The following is a 22,536-nucleotide window of genomic DNA, read 5'->3' on the forward strand; positions in this document are numbered from 1 at the left end:
ACCACAATCTTCCTATTATTTTATATAAACAATAGTAACTTGAGAAGCATTATAATCTTCCTAAGCATCATCATCATCCTAAGGTACAGTTTTAGGTATTTAAAATAGTCACTCTTCCATTAATACTCACACACCTCTTATACTGCCATAATGCTCACATTGGAATGGAGCTAACATCTGACCTGGAGACCCTGAAGCTTACAGCTTCAAGTTCAACTAAATCTAGGCGCTATCATCTCTCTAAACCTCACTTTCTTATTTATAAAGAGAGAAAAATGCTCCTCACCTCCCCCACACCTCACAAGGCTGCTGTGAGGAAAGTACCATGTGTTAAATAAAATAGGAGCTATTATCTCCAAAGAATTCAAGTTTTAGATACATTAAATATTTTTTTCTCAAGGGGCAGCTAGGTGGCACAGTGAATAGAGCACAGACCCTGGAGTCAGAAGGACCTCAGTTCAAATACGACCTCAGACACTTAACACAAAAACTAGCTGTGTGACCTTAGGCAAGTCACTTAACCCCAACTGCCTTCCAAAAACAAAAAACAAAAAACCGCTCCTTTGGGGTGGCTAGATAGCGCAGTGAATAGAGCACTGGCCCTGGAGTCAGGAGCACCTGGGTTTGGATCCGGCCTCAGACACTTAACACAAAAAAAAACTAGCTGTGTGACCTTAGGGAAATCACTTAACCCCAAATGCCCTCCAAAAAAAGGCAAAAAAAAATTTCTTTTTCTCAAGATCACTTAAATAAAATCCTTGTAGAATCCTAAACACTAAGTTCTGAGGCATATGGATAAAACCAATGAGACCCACATATGTTAAGTGATTTGTCCAAGATAAGAATCTTCTGATTCTAAGGGTTTATCACCTATAATATAACAACCATTGCCATGCTGCTTGCCACAAAATCCCATTTCAATACCTCATCATGACATGGTGACAATTCCAAGTTCTGTAAAGGTTTGGCCAGCAAACACATGCTCTGGTAGATTCTATCAAGTTGGAAAGGTTTCAAACATGGGCATGATGATGGACTATATGTTTTTCATTTAAAGATCTAGTTACACATAGAGAAATTCTTCACCATAAAGTCAGTCAAGTCAAATGAGGAAAAAAAAATGTTTTTGGCCACAGCAATTAATAAAGACTGCCTCCTGAAGCACTTGAAGCACTGTGATTTGTGTCAGTGGATGGAGCTCACACACTGATAAAATTACAAATCTTTTGACCTATCATCTTCAAAAACCATAAATCAATATTCTAGCTCCTTTTTGCTTCTAAGATTCAAAATTTTTAAAAAGTTTTTGCTGATATCTTTTATTTTTAAATCACCTACATTTTCCGATATATTAAAGCCATCCTTTATAACGAAGAAGTTGCAAAGGGGCAGGGTAATGGAGCAATTCAGTAACACTAACCAACATATCCAAAATTATATTCATCTGGGGCGGCCAGGTAGCACAGCGAGTAAGAGCACCGGCTCCAGTGTTGAGAAGACCTGGAGATCGAGTCCCGGGCTCAGACACTTAGCACCCACCCAGAAACACCTGGCCGTGTAACCTTGAGCAAGTTACTTAACCCTAATTGCTTAAAAAAAAAAAAGAAAAGAAAAATGAGAAGAACTTTTCCCAGTGCTTTCACAAACAAGTACACCTCCCTATCTTACCAATGGACTTCAACTTGTGTTCAAAGGTGAAGAGAAGTTGTAACAGGATCACAGATTTAGAGTTCTTAGATCTTAGAGGCTATCTGGTCCAAGCCTCTCATTTTACAGATGAAGAAACTGAGGCTCAGAGAGGTGGACAGTCTTGCTCAAGGTCACACAGTCTGCGTTTCTCAGAGGCAAGATGGGAACCTAAATCTTCCTTACTGTAAGTCCAGTATACCACACACTACAACATACTACTTCTCCCTACTCTTAACAGAAAAGAAGTTTAATAAGAGCATGGACAATTGCTTTTCTAACTTAACTGTCTACAAAAGTAATATTTTCTTACACTGAAAACACAAAGTGGTAGTTGCCAAATTATCTGGCTGTCCTAGATTTTCATTATGTCTATAACCATTCCAAATCAGTTATACCATTTGGTTGGGACTTGGAAATTTTTTTTTTCCCCAATTACATTTAAAAACAATTTTTAACATTAGTTTTTAAAATTTTGAGTTGAAAATCCTTTCGGATTGCTTCTGGTTTTCAATTTTTTTGTCCATGAAATTTGACCTACAGGGCTGAACAGTGCCAAGCACTTTGGGATACCCAGCATGCATCACTTTGACTGCTGTTGAACATTTGCACACACAACAGCATCCTATTTTTTCTCTTTATGATGAATATACACAAAGACCACACATTGAAAAGGAAAAATGTACCTGAGGCACCACTCCCACAGATTTCCTTAGGCTCTCCAGGCTGACATCTTGGATATTCTGACCAGCAATATAAATGTGACCATTTTGGGGCTCAAAAAAGCGAAATAGTAATCTCACTATCGTGCTTTTCCTGAAATTGGGAAAGAAACAGAAAAGGGAAGATTGTTTAAGCCCAACTGGTGTTGGGCAGACATTTTCCAAGTGACTGTAATGATGTTATAGCGGAAAAAACAAGTCACATTGGGAAATCAATGATGCAGAATTTTCTAAAGTTACCCACCCTGACCCACTACCTCCTACAATGGCCACTTTCTTTCCTGCAGGGACTTCAAATGATACTCCATTCAGCACTTTCTGACCCGCAATGTATTCAAAATGTACATTATCAAAAGCCACCGAAGCTGTCTGTGGTGTAATCTGAAGGGGAAGTGCCATCTCTTTGTCCTAGCAGGAAAAGAGAAAAAAAAAACAACACACCACTTTACCCACTGCTTAGCAGCCAACTATGAAGAAAAATTTCTATTTCACACAGCTAAAAAAAGAAAATAATGGGTAAAGAAAAGAGGAAGAGGTAAAGAGGCTTTTAAAAGACTCCTTCCCTCCTATTCTCTTCCCCATTAAAGGGCAGAAAAATTCCTCATTGAACACTGTTTCTAAGCAACTTTTTTCCATCACAAATTCTGCATCATTCATTATAAATAAAAGAAAACCAAGTGCATTGTACAAATACTTAAGTCAAGTCTAAACGAAATGAACCCCAAGCACATCCCTTTGCAAAAAGCTCCTTCCCAAAATGAAAGAAAAGGCTACTATATAGTCCACTGAACTCATTGGCAAAGAAGAAATTAGTCAGCTTAGCCAGTGAAAAAAGATAATCTCCCTAGTATAATTCTATTCATGGGATGAGACTTAAATACTTAAAAAAAATAAAGTACTTACTTTAATTTGTGTGTCTACCTTGAGTAGTGTAAACAGAGTGTTCATGTCGATGAGTGCTTGTCTAGTCTCTCGGTACACAGTTCCCAGAAAGTTCAGAGGCAATGAAAGCTGAAAAAGCAGCCCATTCACCATTACAAGATCTCCAACAGTAAGGGTCCCTCAAAATAAAAAGAATTTGGAGGAAGAAAAGAATGAATTTAGGTGACATTTGCCCAGTTGAGAGAAGCATAATGTCTGTTGTTCTGGAATATAGTTCAAAGCACAGTAAACTGGCAAACTCCTGGCCTATTCATATTTCCAAGTCTATGACTTATATTCTGCAATCCTATCAACTCCCTACTTGTGCATATTATTGCGCCCTAGCACAATAGTGGGAGTTACATACAGAGATAATTAAGACTAGGTTGCTGTACTCATGGAAGCTATAGGATAATTTTGTATAGGTTAAGTTGAATACAAAAAAGTTTACCATTCAAATATTATGAAACATAAAGTTATGGGAGAGATTGGGGCAAAGAGAGAAATAAAATCCTTTTCTTTTCTCAAAAAGACATAATTCATGCATAGTGTTTGTTGCCTGGTTGCTCACTGATGTAAGTTAGCAACACATATTCAGAGCCTATAAGAACATGAGGAGATAGGGTGGCTAGGTGGCATGGTGAATAGAACATCGGCCCTGGAGTCAGGAGGACCTGAGTTCAAATCCAGCCTCAGACACTTAACACAAAAACTAGCCGTGTGACCTTGGGCAAGTCACTTAACCCCAACTGCCCTGCCTTCCCCCCTCTAAAGAAAAAAAAAAAAAAAGAACCTGAGGAGATGCTAATGGATCAGTGGTTAAGTCTTCATTTATGACTTTAACTCATGTTTGGGAATGACATATCTTCTATCAAGGTTAAAACAAATGAATGAAATGATGAAGATGAAGAGTACTTGCAAGAAACCTTGAAAATGGGGCAAATGAAACAAAGAAAGAGAAAGAGCACTACTTATCTTTTGGGCCCCATTTAAAAAATTAGTTGTTATTGACGCCTTTGTTTTGACCAGGGCCCATTTTGAATCTTGTCATCTAATTATCAAATTCCATAACCTGGCAGGCCAAGAGGATAAATGAGAAACCCTGGCAGCTCATAAAACACTCTTGTCATATAAGACCCAGATACTATAGACACACAACATAGACAAATAGTAAAGCCAGTTAATAGTGAAGTGTAGTAGAGGATGTAGTACTAGGTTAAAAAAAAAGTTATTAAAGGAAAAGCATCAGAAACAATCGGGAAAATGTTCCATTTCAACCAAGAAAAATTCCCCAACTGTATTAAGGTTGTTCTTTGTTACATGCATTTCACAGCCAACAAGGGCATATGTAGCCGTATATTTGTCTTTGTTCATAAAGATAAAAAGAAGACAGAAGGTAAAGGTATCCATTACCTGCCATAATTCCATGGCTGGCAAGAACCATTATGGTTGTTAGGCCAACACTGAAAATAGCATTTTGTCCAAAGTTGAGCATAGCCAGGGTAGAAGTGCTCTTCAGGGAGGCTGCTTCATAAGACTTCAAGAATCCATCATATCTCTCTGCTTCATACTTTTCATTATTAAAATACTACAGGACATACAAGAACAATTACCTTGAGAAAGAGCATATATGCACCCCACAGCCACAGCAGTAAACATAATTTGCAATCTGTATTCTGAAATCCTTGGGACACTTGCTCAATCATCAACCTTACCAGATACAACATGATCCTATACTTTCCCCCACTTTATAAGTCTAACTTTTAACACTGTTACTACCTATTCCTGCATGTTGTCATAGGTACACTTTTAAGCTGATTGTTACAGGCCAGGAGATGTAAAAAAACACTGGTTCTTTAACATAGAGAATAGCATTTAAAAGATGCCTCAAGAACGAGCTATGTTTTTCATTCTGAATCAAGTTGGTCATCATACTTTCATCACTTAGAAGTTCATTTAAAGGTGAAATTTTAAGATGGCACCAAACTAAAAATAAGGCACTCCCCAAGGAAGAGACAACTTTCATGAAAACTTGCTATTCCTCCAGTCCCAATTGATATTCCACAACATTCCTGGAAAATTGGGAAGATATCTGCCTTGTACTAGGTCTTAGAAACAGTGCTAAGTGTAGAGAAAAGCCTAAATTTATGCATTACCTTCACAGTTTCATAGTTCAGCAGCGAGTCTATGGCAGCATTACCTGCATCATTATCTGCCTTGTTCATTTCTATTCTAAATTTAGTTCTGTAAAACAAAAATGGGCAAAGCCATGAACAATCTGTTCCGCCAAGGGAACATATCTCTAAATCCCAACTGGCTTCTGGGGCATAGCTTACCTCCACCGTGTGACTGCAACTGTGTAAGCTGTGTATGCACTCAGTGTTCCCAAGGTGACAAGTGCAAACTGGGCACCACATCTGTAATACTGGGGGAGAAAGAGAGAAACAAGAAATAGGTACTGTTTCTTGTAGAAAAGAAACTCACTTCCTGCCAAGATGGCTGTCTGGACAGGAGGCAGGCTGCTGAGCTCCTGCATACTTACTCCAGCAAAATCCTGAACTTTACACCAGATCAAGTAATGACCAAGAAATCCAAAGATAAATGACAGTGACTTCTTCTGCTCCAATAATGCAATAAAAAGTCAGCCAGAAGCCTAAGGGCAATATTAAAGGGAGGGCCCTCTAATAAAGCAAGAACCAACCCAATCCAGAGATGGCCAGGGACCACTCCGCAGTAGCCTGCAACACTCTGAATCCCAAGGCAGCTCAGTGCCTCAGTACTCAGGAGAGCACAGGTCCAGGGACTCTGATGTCTCTCCTTATTACTCTGTGCTGAGACACCAGAGAAAGCCTTGAAGACCTAGGACCTCCTTACCTCAAAGATCCAGTCTGGCCTAAAAAATGGGAGATGGAGGTAAGCTCTAAGGAAATCAAGGAAGACCAAGCAGGGTTTGACTACCTCACCCAAAAGCACAACAGTACAGTAGAACCTGTTCCTGCAACAAAACCCCAATTTAGGAAATAAAGCTGGAGAGATGAATATATCAAAGAAAACAATGACCAGTATGAAAAAGTTACAAATCTAACTCCATAGTAACAGTAGCTACTCAAAGGAAAAAATGGAATACCTAGAAGAAATGAACTGTTAAAAGAATGAAATAAAAGTTGTCATTCAGTCATTTTTCAGTCATGTACTACTCTTTGTGACCCCATTAGGGGTTTTCTTAGCAAGGATACTAGAATAAAGAAGTAGGATAAAAAAACACATTAAAAGAAAGTGATAAACTTTACATAATAAATAGAATCCCTAAAAACTAGACTAGACCAAAGAGAAATCAGTGGCTCCATCAGAGTAAAAAATATTAGAACAAAATCAAAAGATTGGAGAAAATAAAAGAAAATATAAGATAAATGTCATTAAAAACAAATGACCTTGTAAATAGGTCAGGTAGAGGATATTTTAAAATCATTTAAAAACCATGATATCACCTTTCCCCTTAAAAAAGTCTGGATGCTATATTTCAAGAAATCACAAATGAAAATTATCCAGATCTATTAGAATCAGAGAGCAAGGTAAAGATAGAAAGAATCCGCTGAGCATTTCACGAAAAGAATGCCAAAAGGAAAAGCCCTAGATATGTCATAGATAAAATTCAGAGCTCTCACATCAAAGAAAAAATACTTCAGGCATTTTAGAAAGGAGTAATTCAAGTAGCAAGGAATTTTGGTCAGGACCACACAAGACCTGGGAATTTCCTTAAAAAACAAAACAAAACAAAACCAAAAACCCAAGAGATCTTGGAATACACATTATTCCAAAAGGCAAAAATTAAAGGCCTACAATCAAGAATAACTTACCTGAAAAACCAAGTATAATTCTATAGCAAAAGAACAGATCTTTAACAGAACAGAGGACTCGTAAGCATTTTTTTTTTTAATATTAAGAGACTTTATTCTATTTTTTTTGGAGGGTGGAAGGCAGGGCAATTGGGGTTAAGTGACTTGCCCAAGGTCACATGGCTAGTAAGTGTCAGGTGTCTGAGGCCAAATTTGAACTCAGGTCCTTCTGACTTCAGGGTGTGTTCTATTCACTGTGCCACGTAGCCGCCCCACTTTTAAGTATTCTTGATAAAGAAACTAGAGATGAACAGAAACTCTGAAATACAAATATAAGAGAGTCCAGGAGTGGCTAGGTGGCATAGAGAATAGAGCACCAGCCCTGGACTCAGGAGGAACGTGAGTTCAAACCCAGCCTCGGACACTTAACACTTACTAGCCATGTGACCTTGGGAAGGTCACTTAACCCCCATCGTCCTACCTTCTCCCCTCCAAAAGGCAAAAAAAAAAAAAGAGTCCAGAAAAACCTAGAAACTAGACAAATTTATTTGAGTAATAAGAAACTTTTTATGATGATGTGCTAATATTCTAATCGAGGTGGAAGGAACAAGGGTCCTTTCAGAACCTTAATGTCTTCAAAGGGTACTGAGGAAGTTAAATAAGAAATACAGACATCTTGGAAAGTGGATTGGTTCTGTGGAAAGTGGACTGGATCTGTTCTGAGGGTTTGAAGAGGGGAAGAGAAGGGAAGATAAAAGAAGGAAGATATTAATGTAGAAAGGAGGAAGCCGGACCTTGCTCTTTCTCATAACTGTAATACATGAGCATACATAAATATGGAGGAAGGAGTGGGAGGGAATGGGTATCAGATATACCTCACTCTTTCTAAAACTGACAAAGGAGAGTTGAACACATAAGAGTTCGGTATGGAAATACAGCAAACTCAACCAGAAAACAAACTGAGATGGGGAGTGGGATGGGCAGGGTGAAGGAAGCAGAAACCAGAGAGAAGATAATACCAGAAAGGAAACAGTCACAAGCAAAATAAGCCTCTTGAATCAAAAGAAGGGATGGAGGGAGGGGGTGGTGAAGAGAAGAGGCTGCATGGGTTGGAAAACAACTATAATTTAAGGGGGTTCCTTGTATTGCCTCTTACACCACTGGGAAATGGCTGGACAAATGGTAATATATAAATATAAAGGAGTATTATTCTACCATAAGAAATGGCAAAAGAGGTGAGAGCAGAAAATCCTGAAATGGACTGACTACAAACTGACAAAGAGAAGTAAACAGAACCAAATGTATACAGAACAACACCGTAAAGAAAAACAACTTCTTAAGACTTTCAAATTTCGACCAATGGAATGACCGACTCTTTCTTCACAGTACCTATGATGAAGCAGGTTATAGAGAAGTTATGGAAACAAGATGCAGAGATACTCATCTTTGGACATGGCTACTACTGTGGATTCATTTTGTTTGATTCTACTTAGTTATTACAAGGATTTTTTTCTTCCTTTTTTTCTGCATGAAGTTCATGAGTAGGAGTGAGGGCAGGGGAAGAAATGGAAGTATGTGGGGGAAAAAAAGGAGGTTAGCATAACAATGCCCCTCAAAAGAGCGCCATTGCAACACTTTTTAAAAAATACACTATAGAAAACAGAAGGAAGTACAGAAAGAAGTACAGATAAGCAGGACAGCTTTTGAAAGTAACATATAGAATTTATTACATTTTAAAAAATGGACTTCATACAAAATCCGCTTTTTGTATTCTGCTGTATATATGAAAATGTTCTTTTTTGGTTTAAGTTCAGAATAAAAAATAAAATTAAAAAAACTCATTTTCCAACTGCAATTGAATAAAATTGTTCTAATAAAAATTATAAGAGGAAGATTTAAAACTGAAAAACTACAAATAAATCCAAAATAACACCTAAAGAAATTACTGTCGGTAAAAAAAAAGTTCCCTCATGCAGGCTGAGAACTGATTAGAAGAGTGAAAAAACCTGAATGTACAAAATCAGACAGCTATTTCAATGATCACAAACTGTACCTTTACTTTTGCAAAAGCCCATCTTTCCTCTACCAATATCCTCCTGGTGCTGCTATATAGCTGAGAAGCATGGAATACCACGCTCTCTAAAGAATCAAATTTGTGGGTGATCTCAAGGGCAATAGAAAGATTTATGATGAGACTAAGGAGGTTATGGCGTGTTATCAATGTGGCATTTAAGACATTGTTAATGACATGCACGATCAGAAAAGTTGACTGGTCACGTATGGTGAGGGAAGGATAAGAGATGGACAGTCCAAGAGCTGTACTGGCACCTAAAAATAAAAATATTAAAAGACCCAGAGGAAGGCCTCCAGCACATTAGATGGATCCTCTATGGCAGACTATATACAGCAACCCCATAGAGCAAGAAGGCAGGGATGAGTTGCAACCTTCACCAGTGCAGAAAGAGTCCATGTATTCCTGACAAGGGGATGACCATCTTTCTTGTTGTCAAGGTTTATAACAGGCCTTCACAACATACCACCCATGGGTCACCTTGTCAGGCCAAAAGTGGCTCTCAGGCCATGTGTTGTACAGGCCTGGTTTACAACCAGGTCATCCTCAACTCCTTACCCTCCCTTATCCTTCACATCCAATCTAGCTGACTTGACCTCTGCAATGTCTCTGGTATCTATCCCTTTCTTTCTACTCACATCACAACAACTGTAGTTCAGGTCTCATAATTTCTTGCCTGGACTACTACAATAGCTTCCTGATCCTAGCCATCAAACATATATATATTTTTTACTTTTTAAAAAATTTATTTACTATTAGTTTATAACATTCAGTTCCACAAGTTTTTGAGTTCCAAATTTTCTTGTGCCCCCCCCCACCCATGGCGGCATGAAATCCAATACAGGTTTTACATATACCTTCACATTAAATATTGGTCAAGTTGTAAAGAAGAATTATAACCAATGGAACAAGAAAGAAAAAACAAAACAAAATGAAAAAAAGAGAGTAAGTAGTTTGCTTCAATCTGCATTCTGACTCTTTCTCTGGATGTGGATAGCCTTGCCTTTTCAATCATGCATCATTTGGAGTTGTCTTATAACCTTGTGTTGCTGAGGGGAGCCCAGTCTATCAAAGACAGTCATTACAGATACAATCACTTATATTTCTAAAGCACATGTGTGACCATACCACTCCTCCCTTGATATAGCTCCAATGGCTCCCAATTGCCTTTAAGATAAAATATAAATGCCTCTGCTTTACATTTAAAACCCTTCACAATCTAGGGCAGCACGAGCTAGAGGGAAGTAAATGGCATAGCGGCTAGAATGCTGGCCCTAGTAATCACTAGAAAGACTTAAATTCAAATCTCACCTCAGACACTTCATAGCTGTGTGACTGAGCCAGGGCAAGGGATTTCACCTGTCTGTCTCAGTTTCCTCAACTGTAAAATGGGATTTAATAATAGCCCTATGTCCCAAGGCTCTTGAGACCTAAAGTACAAACTCTCCCTAGTGTTCCCTGGTAACTACTTATATGATAGTCCAACTATGAAATTTGCCACACCATTACCATCTCAGCGTGAACACCCAAGGCAATATCTGTTTGAACATCCTCAAAGACAAGTGGTCAGCCCTAGCATCAGCACCATGCTACTATCTATCCTGACCCTGCTGGGAGAACCAACATTGACAATCCATGGAACATGCACATACTGTGAAGCTCCAGACAAATCCCACAGGCTTTAAAAGTGCCTATTAGATATCTATGTCAAGCCCTGCCTTGGCTGTCCAGCCTCTTTTTGTGGTGGTGGTGGTGGGGGTGTGTGTACAGGACTTAGTATCATATACTGTTTTCTTTTTCTTCAGATGTTTTTCTTTTTTTTCCTTTTTTTCAATGTATTTTTTTGATGTTTTTCTTAAAACTAAGTCGCTAGTCTAGCCTTCGTCATTAATGTACATTGTTTTTTTAAAGCTAAAAAAAATCCTGTTGATTAGTTATTAATTGATCTATATTCACTTTTCTGTGTATGTTACTCAGGTCCCCTCTCTGACAGCAAACAAAATATAAGACCATTAAAAGCAGGAATTGTTTTTTCTGTCTTGATCCCTAGCACACATAGTTTTTCATAAAGTTTGCTGAACTGAATTTAATTACTACATTGATTTTGATAATAATGTAATGAAATAAACTTAAACATAAACAAAAAATTACTTTGAAGTACAAAACCTTTAGCTCTGAAATATTTGGTATGCCTGAATGTTACATAATGACCTCAGAGAAGAGGTGAAAAAAACATTTTCCTGTCTTCATTGCTGAAATGGGGAGCTACAGCTATAGAATACTATATATACTGTCAGATATAAGATGTGGTAGTTGGTTGTGCTGAACTTTTTCAAATCTCTGTTACAATGGGAAAGCTCACTGAGTAGGGGAAAAGAAGAGGGCTATACTAAGAAATGAATGTGATATAAAAAGAAAAGGCATCAGTGAAATAAAAAATAGAAATATTCAGTTTGCTTTAAAATGCTATGAGGAGAAGCTTAGAAATTCTAAAATGAATCAAACCCTATTATTCCAAGAGTTTTTTTTATTATATTATTTTGATTTGACCTTTTTAAAATACTATTCATTTATGAAAACACTCCTTCTACCCAGCGAGCCAATCTTTATAACAAATATTTTAAAATATTTTTAAAAAGCACTTTAGTAAAATTAACCAACTTATAGTTCTACATGGCTTATAATATGTGCAATATCCCACTGAGGTCCTAGACATCTGCAACAAAGGGATGAAGGTTATGTCCAAGGTTTTAAAGACCCCTGACCCAAATTTCAAGAAACATTTGATTTAACAAAATTAGTAACAAAATAAGTTGGGCAATCTATTGGAGTTTGTGGTAATAAAACAGGACTTGTATATAAATGAAATTATTCTTCAGGCTCATAATGGAACACCTGGCTTTTCAACCTATAAGCAATGAATAGCATATGAACCTGAAACAGCAAATAACTATTAAAGAGATTGCATTTGACATGCAAATAAGTTTTGGGTATGAATGAAGTTAGCACTTACCAAAATCCCGCTGACAAGGGTCACTTCAAACATGATGGGAAGAAGATTAAATACTAAAGCACTCAGGACAAAACTGATACCCCTCGTTCCTCTGTCAATAGCCTTTGACAGAGCTCCCGTCTGTCTGCTCAGGTGGAAGCCCAGATCCAAGTTGTGAAGGTGGAGAAAGACATTCCTGGCTATTCTTCGGATTGAATTTTGGGCCACTTTCCCAAATACTGCATTTCGCACTTCATTAAACAGGGCAGCTCCAGCTCGTGACACACCATCTAAAAGAATATTTCAGACAAATAATTCAAAGGAAGGAAATGAAAAACACAAACACCTATGACAAGGATATTCTTATTCTGAACTTTCCATATTGTGGGCAGAGACACTGGAAGAGTACTAAGAACTAATGCACAATTAGTACATTCATTAACTGGGTGGAACTAAGATCCACCAAGAACTCATGTACACTTACAGATTTTACCTAACAGTCCATAAATAAAAATGTACTTCACTGTGGAAGGGATCTTAAAAGGACGTTTATTATTGGAAGTTTTTGCCGTGATGTATTTATATTTTGTTCTAAGACTTGAAAAATTTAACTCAGGCTGCAGAATCTGGGAATGGATATTAATTAACATGAGGTTTAAAAACTAAACAAAACCACCCAAAAGAATAACAAACACATTAAATGCTAAGTTCTGTTAGTAGTGAAAAGGTTATGTCAGCTCATCTATGACAAACTCCTTCCAGAAGAAAATTAACACCTGTAGACAGATGAAAGAATACTTACAGCCAATCAGAACTGCTGTTGCCACGGTGGCAATTGTATTTGGTGCATCACTCAAGTTTAACATGTCTCCTGACATCTGGTTGAGGTTGTCGACTGCATATTTAAACATGAAGGGAACTACTATATTCATGGCCTTAAAAATAAAAGGCAATTATACATATTATGCTGAAATATTTATTCATAAATGTATAAATATTTATATTATATTAGTACCTGTCATCTTATTTGTAATTTAGCCACTCAATGACAGGACAGTTAAAACAGAAAAAAATACTTGACATTGGGAGCAATCACCCCAGCGATTATAGTGCCCACTGACCCCAATCTGTAATATTCACTCACAATGCTATAAAAATGATTAAATGTCTTCCTCCATGAAGACTTCCCAGTTCACCCAAACCAGAAGTGATCAATAGGATCATGGGATTTAGAGCTAGAAGAAGCCTTGGAGATAATCTTAGCCCAATCTTTCCATTTTATAGTTGAGACAGCTAAAGCCCAGAGAAGTTAGGAAATTTTCCCCAAGATCATATTGGTAGTAATTTTTCCTCCTATAATTCTTCACTTATATCATTCTTATCATACAGGTCCAAATCAATAAACATTTATTAAGTGACTAATATATGCCAGGCACTACACTAAGCGCTGGGGATAAAAAGACCTATTCGCTGCTCTCAGGGAGCTCATAGTCTAATGGACTACCTTGTATTGCCTTTTCCTGTAGATAATTGTGTACATCTTTCTGCCCTGGTGGACTACAAGCTCCCTGAGGGCAGGGTGTCCTTTGTTGAGAAGTAAAGATGGCATGTGACCTCTGACTTAGTCAAAGTTTCTAGGTTCTAGCCCTGGATCTCTTCTATCCATGTGGCTTTTGGCAAAATTTTTTCCTGTCTCAGGCCTTTCCAAGATAGACAGAGCAAGCAAACATTTAAGTAAGCACTTACTATGTGGCAGGCACTGCGCTAAGTAAGTGCTGAGGATACAAATAAGAACAACCAAACCAGTCCAGTACCCTTGAGGAGTTTACTGTCTAAGAGGGACCTGGAAGTGAGAGAGTAAGTGTCCATATGTGGGAAAAGAAATCCAGAGAGTGAAATGAGGGGCTGTAAAATGGGAAGATAGGACTGGACAACTCTGAAGGTTTCTTCTAATTCCTATGATGATGTGACTTTAACTTCGAGTTCCTTTAACAAGGGCTTCCTTAATCCCCTAAGTGTCAAGCACAATTCCCTGTATGTGTAGATTCAATTAATGCTTCTGAATGAAAAATTGAAAACGAAACTACCTCAATACATAGTCACAGTTCATTCAAATGACGGTAAAACTGACAATATTTAAAACTAAATATCAGCAACTAAAATGTGCTATAATAGACATGAGTAAAAAGTATAATCAAGGGTGGCTAGGTGGCACAGTGAATAGAGCACCGGACCTGGAGTCAGGAGAACCTGAGTTCAAATCCAATCTCGGACACTTAACACAAAAACTACCCGTGTGACCTTAGGCAAGTCACTTAACCCCAACTGCCCCCCAAAAAGCAAAAACAAAAAAGTATAATCAACTCCAAAATACAAATTAAGCTTTTAAAAGCCAACACAGGATTGAAATACAGGGTAAACTCCACATCCACTGACTTGTCTGGGCCTTGGCATCTTCATTCGTAAAATGAGAGGGCTGGACTAGGTATGTGGCCTCTCAGGGTCATTCCAGCTCTAAATCTATCTATCTAGGAGCAAGAGGTCTATTAAACTCACAATCTACTTGAGGAAAAATCCAATTCATTGAGAACATGAGCATTCATTTCCTTTGAAAATTTATCTAGGGAATGATGCTTGGAGTTACTTGTATTGATTCCCATCAAGAGCCAATGAGTAATAGGTAAATGGCCAAAAGAAATATACTGTTTTCAAAAGAACTGAAAATCATAAATGATCAGGTCACAAGTTGCTAATAATAAGGGAAATGAAAATCAAACAACTTGAGTTTCACCTCAAAGGTGACCCTAAAAAAACAGAAAAAAAAAATCCAAGCCCCAGTAATAGATAATGTTTGAGGGACTGTGAGAAGACATACAGCTATGGGTGAAGCTGCTTAGTGGTTCAAACATTCTGGATTCAATTTGGCATTACTGAAAAGTGAGTAAAATTTCAAGAAATTCCACTATTAAGAACATACTCCAAGGAAATAAATGACAGAAACAAAAACTCGATATATACAAAAATATTCACAGCAGGATTCTTTGTAGCAGCAATCAGCCAATCAAATCAAGCATTCAAGGTGGAACTGTGAGAAGGGGTAAAGGAGACAAAGATGTGTATCTTTACATATATTCAGATCACACACACACACACACACACACACACACACACACACAGAATTTTCAGACCTAGAAGGGGCATGAGAGATCATTTAGTTCAACCCCTACATTTTAACAGATCAAGAAACTGACACCCAAAGAAGAAAAATGACTTGCACCCAAGGTCAGAGAGCTAGTATAAGGCAAAGCTGTGATTTGAAACTAGATTCTCTGATTTCCAACCAATCAACATTTATTTAAGCACTTACTCTATGCTAGGCACTGTAAAAAGGTGCTGGGAATATACAGACAAAAAATAAACTATCTGTACCCAACAATTTTAATTCTAGTGGGGACAATAATACATGTGACTATATATACAATATGGACAAAAAATTAATTGGGCATGGGAAGGCATTAGCATGTCTATGATAAGGGTTCTTATCCTTTCTGGTATCTCTGAGGCAGTCTAGTGAAGCTCAGTGACTCCTCAGAATAATGTTATTAAGTGAATAAAATACACAGAATTGCAAAGGAAGCCTATTATATTGAAATACAGTTACCTACCTACCTTCCTATCTACAAAGTTCATGAACCCTAGGTTAAGAAGTCCTGCTGTTAGATAAGAGAGAGAACTTATTTTCTGTTAGCTTTTGATTATTAACATAAGGAAACGCATGCTTGCGAAAGATATTTGCTACTGTCACGCATGGAGAATGTCCAGAGCATTGTCTAAGTCAAAGTGGGATTCCTTATAGATAGCTAGAAGTCTTCCAGATGTTCCTGTTAATGGACGATAATATATTGGTTGCATCAAACTGTGGAATACTGCCAAGCCTCTTAAACAAGAGGCTCTATATTCACTCAAAGACTTTGACCTAACTATCCATATAGGAACAAGTAAATAGATAATTACCATTGTCCAGACTATAAGAAATATATCTACACCTAGAGAGCCAGTGTCCATTAGTGTGTGCTCACATGTGTATGTATGTACACACACACACACACACACCCTTGGGCAGACACTGCAGACAGACAATGAAATGGAGGCAGGATTAAATGAAAGGATGAGTGTAGGCTAAATTGCATTTGGAAAAGTGTGCTTTTCCCTGAAAGAAAAATACATCTATTTAATTCTAATATTCTCCAAGTAATTTTATATGACTACAAAACGTGAAATTCCACAATCTCTAAGAAATCAAAATTGTGAATCACCCAAAGACCAATGAAAAGACATATGGTAGGTATAAACCAGTTATTACCAATGGTAACTTACACATAAGAAGTGATGTAAAAAATATCATTAAAGAGATAGGACCAGAAAAAAAGAGGTAAGTTAGTCATATAGTGAGAATAAAGGATAACAGGTAGACAGACAACTCATGTGCTATTTTGGTACATATGTAATGTTAAGAGTTCCAGAATGTCAAGCAAATCCACCAAGGCTCATGGGAAAAAGTGAACAAATACACGGTGAAAGAAGGCATGGAAGATTTGTGCTCTGCACAGTTAAAAGGGGGGCCCACATTGATGAAATCACATACCCATTGAAGTATAAGAACCCGTGAAGATTCTGCAAGGCTTAAGAAAAACAAAGAAATCCCAGCTCCTGTTAACATTCCATTCTTACACCATTCATTTTTACTAAATATAAAGTCTGTACTGACAACAATCCTAATTTTAGCTACAACTGATAAAAGCTATTTAAATCTTACCAATCAAGGCTCCAATATAAGGTATATGAGTGTCTTAGCAACTAAGCAGGTGTTTTAACACCCAACGATATCATCAAACTGCATAGAAGATGCTGGAAAGCTTTAAAAAATGAAGCAACTTCATGTTATGTGTGACATTGAAACAAACTGTTTGTAACTTTGAAAAGAAAACAATACATCCAGAGTAGTAGATTGGATTTCTGACTTTCCAAATGTAATCTAAATGAGTATATGCTGTCTTTCAAAGAAAAGATAAGACTGAATACAATTTTGGTCTGATACATGCCAGCCATTATAAAATTATCAACTACTGAACTGTCTGTAAGTCAGAGTCACTTGACCATTATCTATAAGTTCACATGCAAATATGGCCCCAAGCAGGAGAAATACAAGGATAAGTGGTTCAGCATTATCAGCCTTGTTAGGGATTCAGTTCTAGACACAAACCGGACTAGTACTTAGTCCCATGTAACCAAGCCCCCTTTGCTCTGTGTCCCAATAACTGATTGCCCTGTGTTTGACCCTTGTTCTGATACCATTCTCTGGTAGCCTTTAGAATTGTTGTCTTCCTTTGTTCTCACTAGCCTTACCAGAAACTGAAGTCTTCCCCCAGACTCCTGCCATAAGACAAGTTAGGTATCATTCTCCACATGTTCTTCAATTCCACCCATATTTCTTTCACCTTAATGCAAAACCCCTTCAACATTTGCCTAGACTACGTGAGCCTTTGAATAGCTCTCCCAGCCACTTGTCTCTTCTGTTTCTCATCTATCTTTCATATAGCATTCAAAGTGATCTTCTGTTAATGAGAAAAAATGTCACAAGTCCATGAGACTCCTAATGCAGAGTTCTGATGATGTCGCTTCCTTGCTCAGAAACCTTTAATGACTCTTTACTAAGGTCAGAATAAAATAGAAACTCCTCAGACTGGCAGCAAAGATCCTCTACAATCTAGCTTTCCAGCTTTATTTCACATTACTCTCCTTAACACACTATCTTCCAGACCAAGTAAGAATGCCATTAATTCCCTGATCTCATTCTTCACTCTCAAGTTCCCTTCAGGCTTCCATGTTCTCCATGCATTCATCTTCTCTCTATATATCTATCTAGGAAATCTTATTCTTCCTTCAAAGTTCAAATCAGGTGCAATTTTCTTCACAAAGCCTTCCTTCATTGATTCCTTCCCCCTAGCCACACCAAAACCAAGCTACAAGTGATTTCTTACCTCTCCAATTTTCTTAGAACACTTTGTCTGAATCGCTCCTCTTTCGCTATCACAATCTACTTCTTTATGTAAATGTGTTGCCCTTCCCCCCCAATAGAATGTAAGATCTTTACAGAGGGCAATGACTCTGGTTTTTCATCTTTCTATCCCTTGTACCTGGTACAGGGCCTTGCACACAATCAGTGTTTGGTGACTGAATGAATAAATGTCCTTTTTGCCCATGCTGAAATCACCCAAACCAATCATTTATATGCCTCTGGTGTCAACCAATGTCCTCTGACTCTGCCTATCTGGTTCTCAACTTATCTACTGCATACTACTACCATACCCTGTTACTCTACTCACCTATCAGGACTGTGGCATCTGTAAAAATGAAGGAGCTGAATTACATGATATCTAAGGTTTTTTTCCACCTTTAAAATCCTGTGATGACATGATCTTTTCATTCAGTTATCGAATCTTTCCAAACCACCCCCTTTTACCTCAGAGAATCTGGCTATCATTAGTCTGGCCTGGCCCACATCCCACTGGGCCTAAGCAATAACAAAGCCTGGAAAAAAAACAAATCAGTCAACAACCCTTCATAGCAGCATGAGATGAGATACCCTTTAAACTTGAAAATGATATCCACAATTGCTTAATCATTGTTAGTCTTAAAGAATACCAGTACTGAAATGGGCCTTGAAGATCATCTATTCTAACCCCCTCAATTTATAGAGGAAAAACATGAGGCTCAGAGATGGGAAGTGAATTGTTCAATGTCTTCATGCTGTGAAAGCTCTTTGCTGCCACGTGGACAGTCACTTTTTTCTCTGGAAGCATTTATTCTTGGCCCTCATTCTGTCATAACTAAGTGAGTATGGCTACCTCAGCTTACCTGGGGAAGACAAGCTATTTTAGTAACTACTTCAGTTGCACTAAAGTGCTAAATTGCTAAGGTAAAAACATTTCTGTTTTGTGTTGCTCTGAAAGCTGTAAAGGAAGTCAACAGGAAAAATAGGAAACCTGTTTTATTCTGTCTCCCCACAAGGGGAACATACAAGCTCATTTTCCCCAAGGCAAGCCTGGGTGAAGAGATAAGCTTTGTACCATGCCCTGCAAGGCGACAGGTTCAGACTCTCTCAGTCTGATTGAAAAATCAACCAGACTCCAGAGGAATAACAACAAATTCTGGTGTCAACCACATTGTAAAAACCTTTTAATAAAAGTGTGTGCATGTGTGCACATGCACGTGAGTGTGCACACACACACACACACACACACACACACACTCTTTTAATGAAACATCTCCTAAAGTGATAGGATTTTATGAAGACTGGTCACTCTAGATATTGACCTATGTTCCAAGCCTCACTGTGGTATAGGCCTGGCAAGATGTTCCGTGTATGTTATTTACAGATAGCACTTTGCCAAAAGCTTGGCCAACAGTTGAGTCACAGTAAATCATAATAACCATCTTGAAAATGTATACAATTGGGAATACTATTGTGCTATAAGAAATGAGGAGAAAGATTTCACAATCACCTGGAGAGACTTCTATAAACTGATGCTGAGTGAGGGGAGCAGAACCAGGAGAACATGGTACACAATAACAGACACATCGTATCTGGGATGACTAACTTTGATAGACTGGGCTCCTCTCAGCAATGCAGAGATTCAAGACAACTCCAAAGGATTCATGATGGAAAGGGATGTCCACATCCAGAGAAAGAGATGCTCTCTCTCGTTTCTTCTTTCTCATTGTTTACTCCATTGGTTATAATCCTTTACAACCTGAATAATGTTTAATGTGAAGGTATCTGTAGAACCTATATTGGACTGCATGCCTCCATAAGGGGTGAGGGGGAGAAAATTTGGAACTCAAAAGCTTGTGGAACTGAATGTTGTGAACTAAAAGTAAGTAGTTTTTTTTTGAAGGATGTATGCAACGGGACTGAAGTGGCGGCAGCAGCTTCTGAAGTTCTCAGCCAGGGGAGGAGGAGGAGCACTGGCACACTTAGAGAATGCAGCCTCAGGGGTACAAGAGCTCTGGTCATAGTTTCAGGGTACAGAAGAGTGCGCATGGCCTTTCACAGAAAAGGGCACAAACCAGGAAAGCAATAACTACATTTCTCCTTAAATGATACCATCTGGCAAGAACTGAAAATTTACAGGCCCCCAAAACTAGTTTTACAAATAGCAGCAAGGAAAAACCTTAAGACTGAGACAGTACCTCTTTCACCTTAGGAGCAGAGCCCAATTTTAATATAAAGTTAAAAACGGGAGGCTAGCGGGCCCAGGTAATAGAGAAGGGGCCCTGAAGGCAGGAGGACATGAGTTCAAATGCGACCTCAGACACTTGACACACTTACTAGCTGTGTGACTTTGGGCAAGTCACTTAACCCCAATTACCCTCCAAAAAAATAAAGTTAAAAGTCAGAAGAAGACTACAAAGTCAAAACAGCTACATGCAAAGCCTCAAAGAGAAACTGAATTGGTCTCAGGCCCAAAAGAATTCCTGAAAAAAGCTCAAGAAAGGATTTGAAAAATCAAATAAGAGAGGTAGAGAAAAAATGGGGGAAAGAGAGTGATGCAAGATAACTGTGAAAAAAGAATCAATACCTTGGTAAAGGAGGCACAAAAAACACTTAAGAAAATAACACCTTAATAAAAATCAGAATACTCCAAAATAGTAAAAGAGGCACAAGAATCCACTGAAGTGATGTCCTTTAAAAGTAGAATTGGCTAAATGGAAAAGGAGTACAAAAGATCAATGAAGAAAATAATTCCTTAAATATTAGAATTGGGCAAGTGGAAGCTAACAACTCCATGAGACATCAAGAAACAATAAAAAAAAATGAAAAAAAAGAAGAGAATGTGAAATGTTTCACTGGAAAAACAACTAATCTGAAAAACAGATTGAAGAGCTAAAATTTAAGAATTACTGGACTAGGTCAAGATGGCAGAGTAGAAACAGGACTTCCGTGTAGCTCCAGCTCCCACCTCCCCCAATTCATGTAAAAAATTACTCTAGACAAACTTTGGAGCTACAGAACCCACAAAATGACACAGAGAAGCTAACCTCCTACTGAGGACAGCCTGGCAGGCCAGCAGGAAGCAGCCAGCACAGTGCTCTGGGAGCGCAGCCCAGCCACAGTGAGCCTCAGATTTTAGAGAATCATTGCTTCAGAATTAGATTGGAGCAAACGGAAACTAATGACTTTATGAGAAATCAAGATGCTATTAAACAGATCCAAACAAATGAAAGAATAGAAGGCAATGTGAAATATCTCATGGGAAAAACCACTGACCTGGAAAATAGATCCAGGAGAGATAATTTAAAAATTATTGGACTACCTGAAAGCCATGATCAAAGTAAGAACCTACAAATCATCCTCCAGGAAGTTCTCAAAGAAAGCTGCCCTGATGTTTTAGAACCAGAGGGCAAAATAGAGGTTGAAAGAATCCACCGATCACCTCCTGAAAAAGATCCCAAACAGAAAACTCCTAGGAATATTATAGCCAGGTTCCAGAATTCCCAGATCAAGGAGATAATATTATAAGCAGCCAGGAAGAAACAATTTGAATATTGTGGAAACACAATCAGGATAACCCAGGACCTGGCAGCTTCTACACTGAGGGATTGAAGGGCTTGGAATATGATATTCTGGAGGGCAAAGGAGCTGGGATTAAAACCAAGAGTCACCTACCCAGCAAAACTGAGTATCATGTTTCAGGGGAAAATAGGGTCATTCAGTGGAATAGAGGACTTTCAAGCATTCTTGCTGAAAAAAACCACAGTTGAATAGAAAATTTGACATTCAGATACAAGAAGCAAGAGAAGCATGAGAAGGTAAACAGGGAAAAGGAATCATAAGGAACTTATCAAAGTTGAACTATTAACATTCCTACATGGAAAAACAATAATTGTAACTTATGAAACTTTTCTCAGTAGTTGAAGGGATTAGAAATATATATATATACATATATATATATATTTGTCTATATATGAGTATATGGGCATATGAATACATATGTGAATGTGTGTATATATGTTTACAGGTATACATAGATAGAGGGCACAGGACCAATTTAATAGGAAGGGATGATACTTAAAAGGTGAAATTAAGAGGTGAAAGAGGAATATAATGAGAGGAGATGGGGAGAGACAGAATGGCGTAAACTCATAGAAGAGGCAAGGCAAAAGGGTTACAATGGAGGGGAAGAATAGGAAGGCAAAAGGGAATGGGTCAACCTTATTCTCATTGAATTTGGCTTGGGGAGGGAA

The 22,536-nt window shown here is 38.0% G+C and overlaps 1 protein-coding gene across 1 annotated transcript in view; it reads right to left on the reverse strand.

Moving 5' to 3' along the window:
* Positions 1-22,536, reverse strand: part of ABCB7 (ATP binding cassette subfamily B member 7) — a 130,383-nt gene that overhangs the window by 20,342 nt on the left and 87,505 nt on the right. The window contains exons 5-12 of the mRNA XM_069063110.1: positions 13,031-13,163; positions 12,250-12,518; positions 5,666-5,754; positions 5,486-5,573; positions 4,743-4,917; positions 3,312-3,469; positions 2,653-2,816; positions 2,373-2,502 (exon numbers count right to left, since the gene is read on the reverse strand). Coding sequence (XP_068919211.1) covers positions 2,373-2,502; positions 2,653-2,816; positions 3,312-3,469; positions 4,743-4,917; positions 5,486-5,573; positions 5,666-5,754; positions 12,250-12,518; positions 13,031-13,163 — 1,206 coding nt within the window. The remainder of the gene's footprint in view (positions 1-2,372; positions 2,503-2,652; positions 2,817-3,311; positions 3,470-4,742; positions 4,918-5,485; positions 5,574-5,665; positions 5,755-12,249; positions 12,519-13,030; positions 13,164-22,536) is intronic.

The sequence above is a fragment of the Petaurus breviceps genome, unplaced genomic scaffold, assembly GCF_028583685.1.
Source record: "Petaurus breviceps papuanus isolate PSGF00001 unplaced genomic scaffold, PetGlider_PUasm1.0 90535, whole genome shotgun sequence".
Lineage (NCBI taxonomy): Eukaryota > Metazoa > Chordata > Mammalia > Diprotodontia > Petauridae > Petaurus > Petaurus breviceps.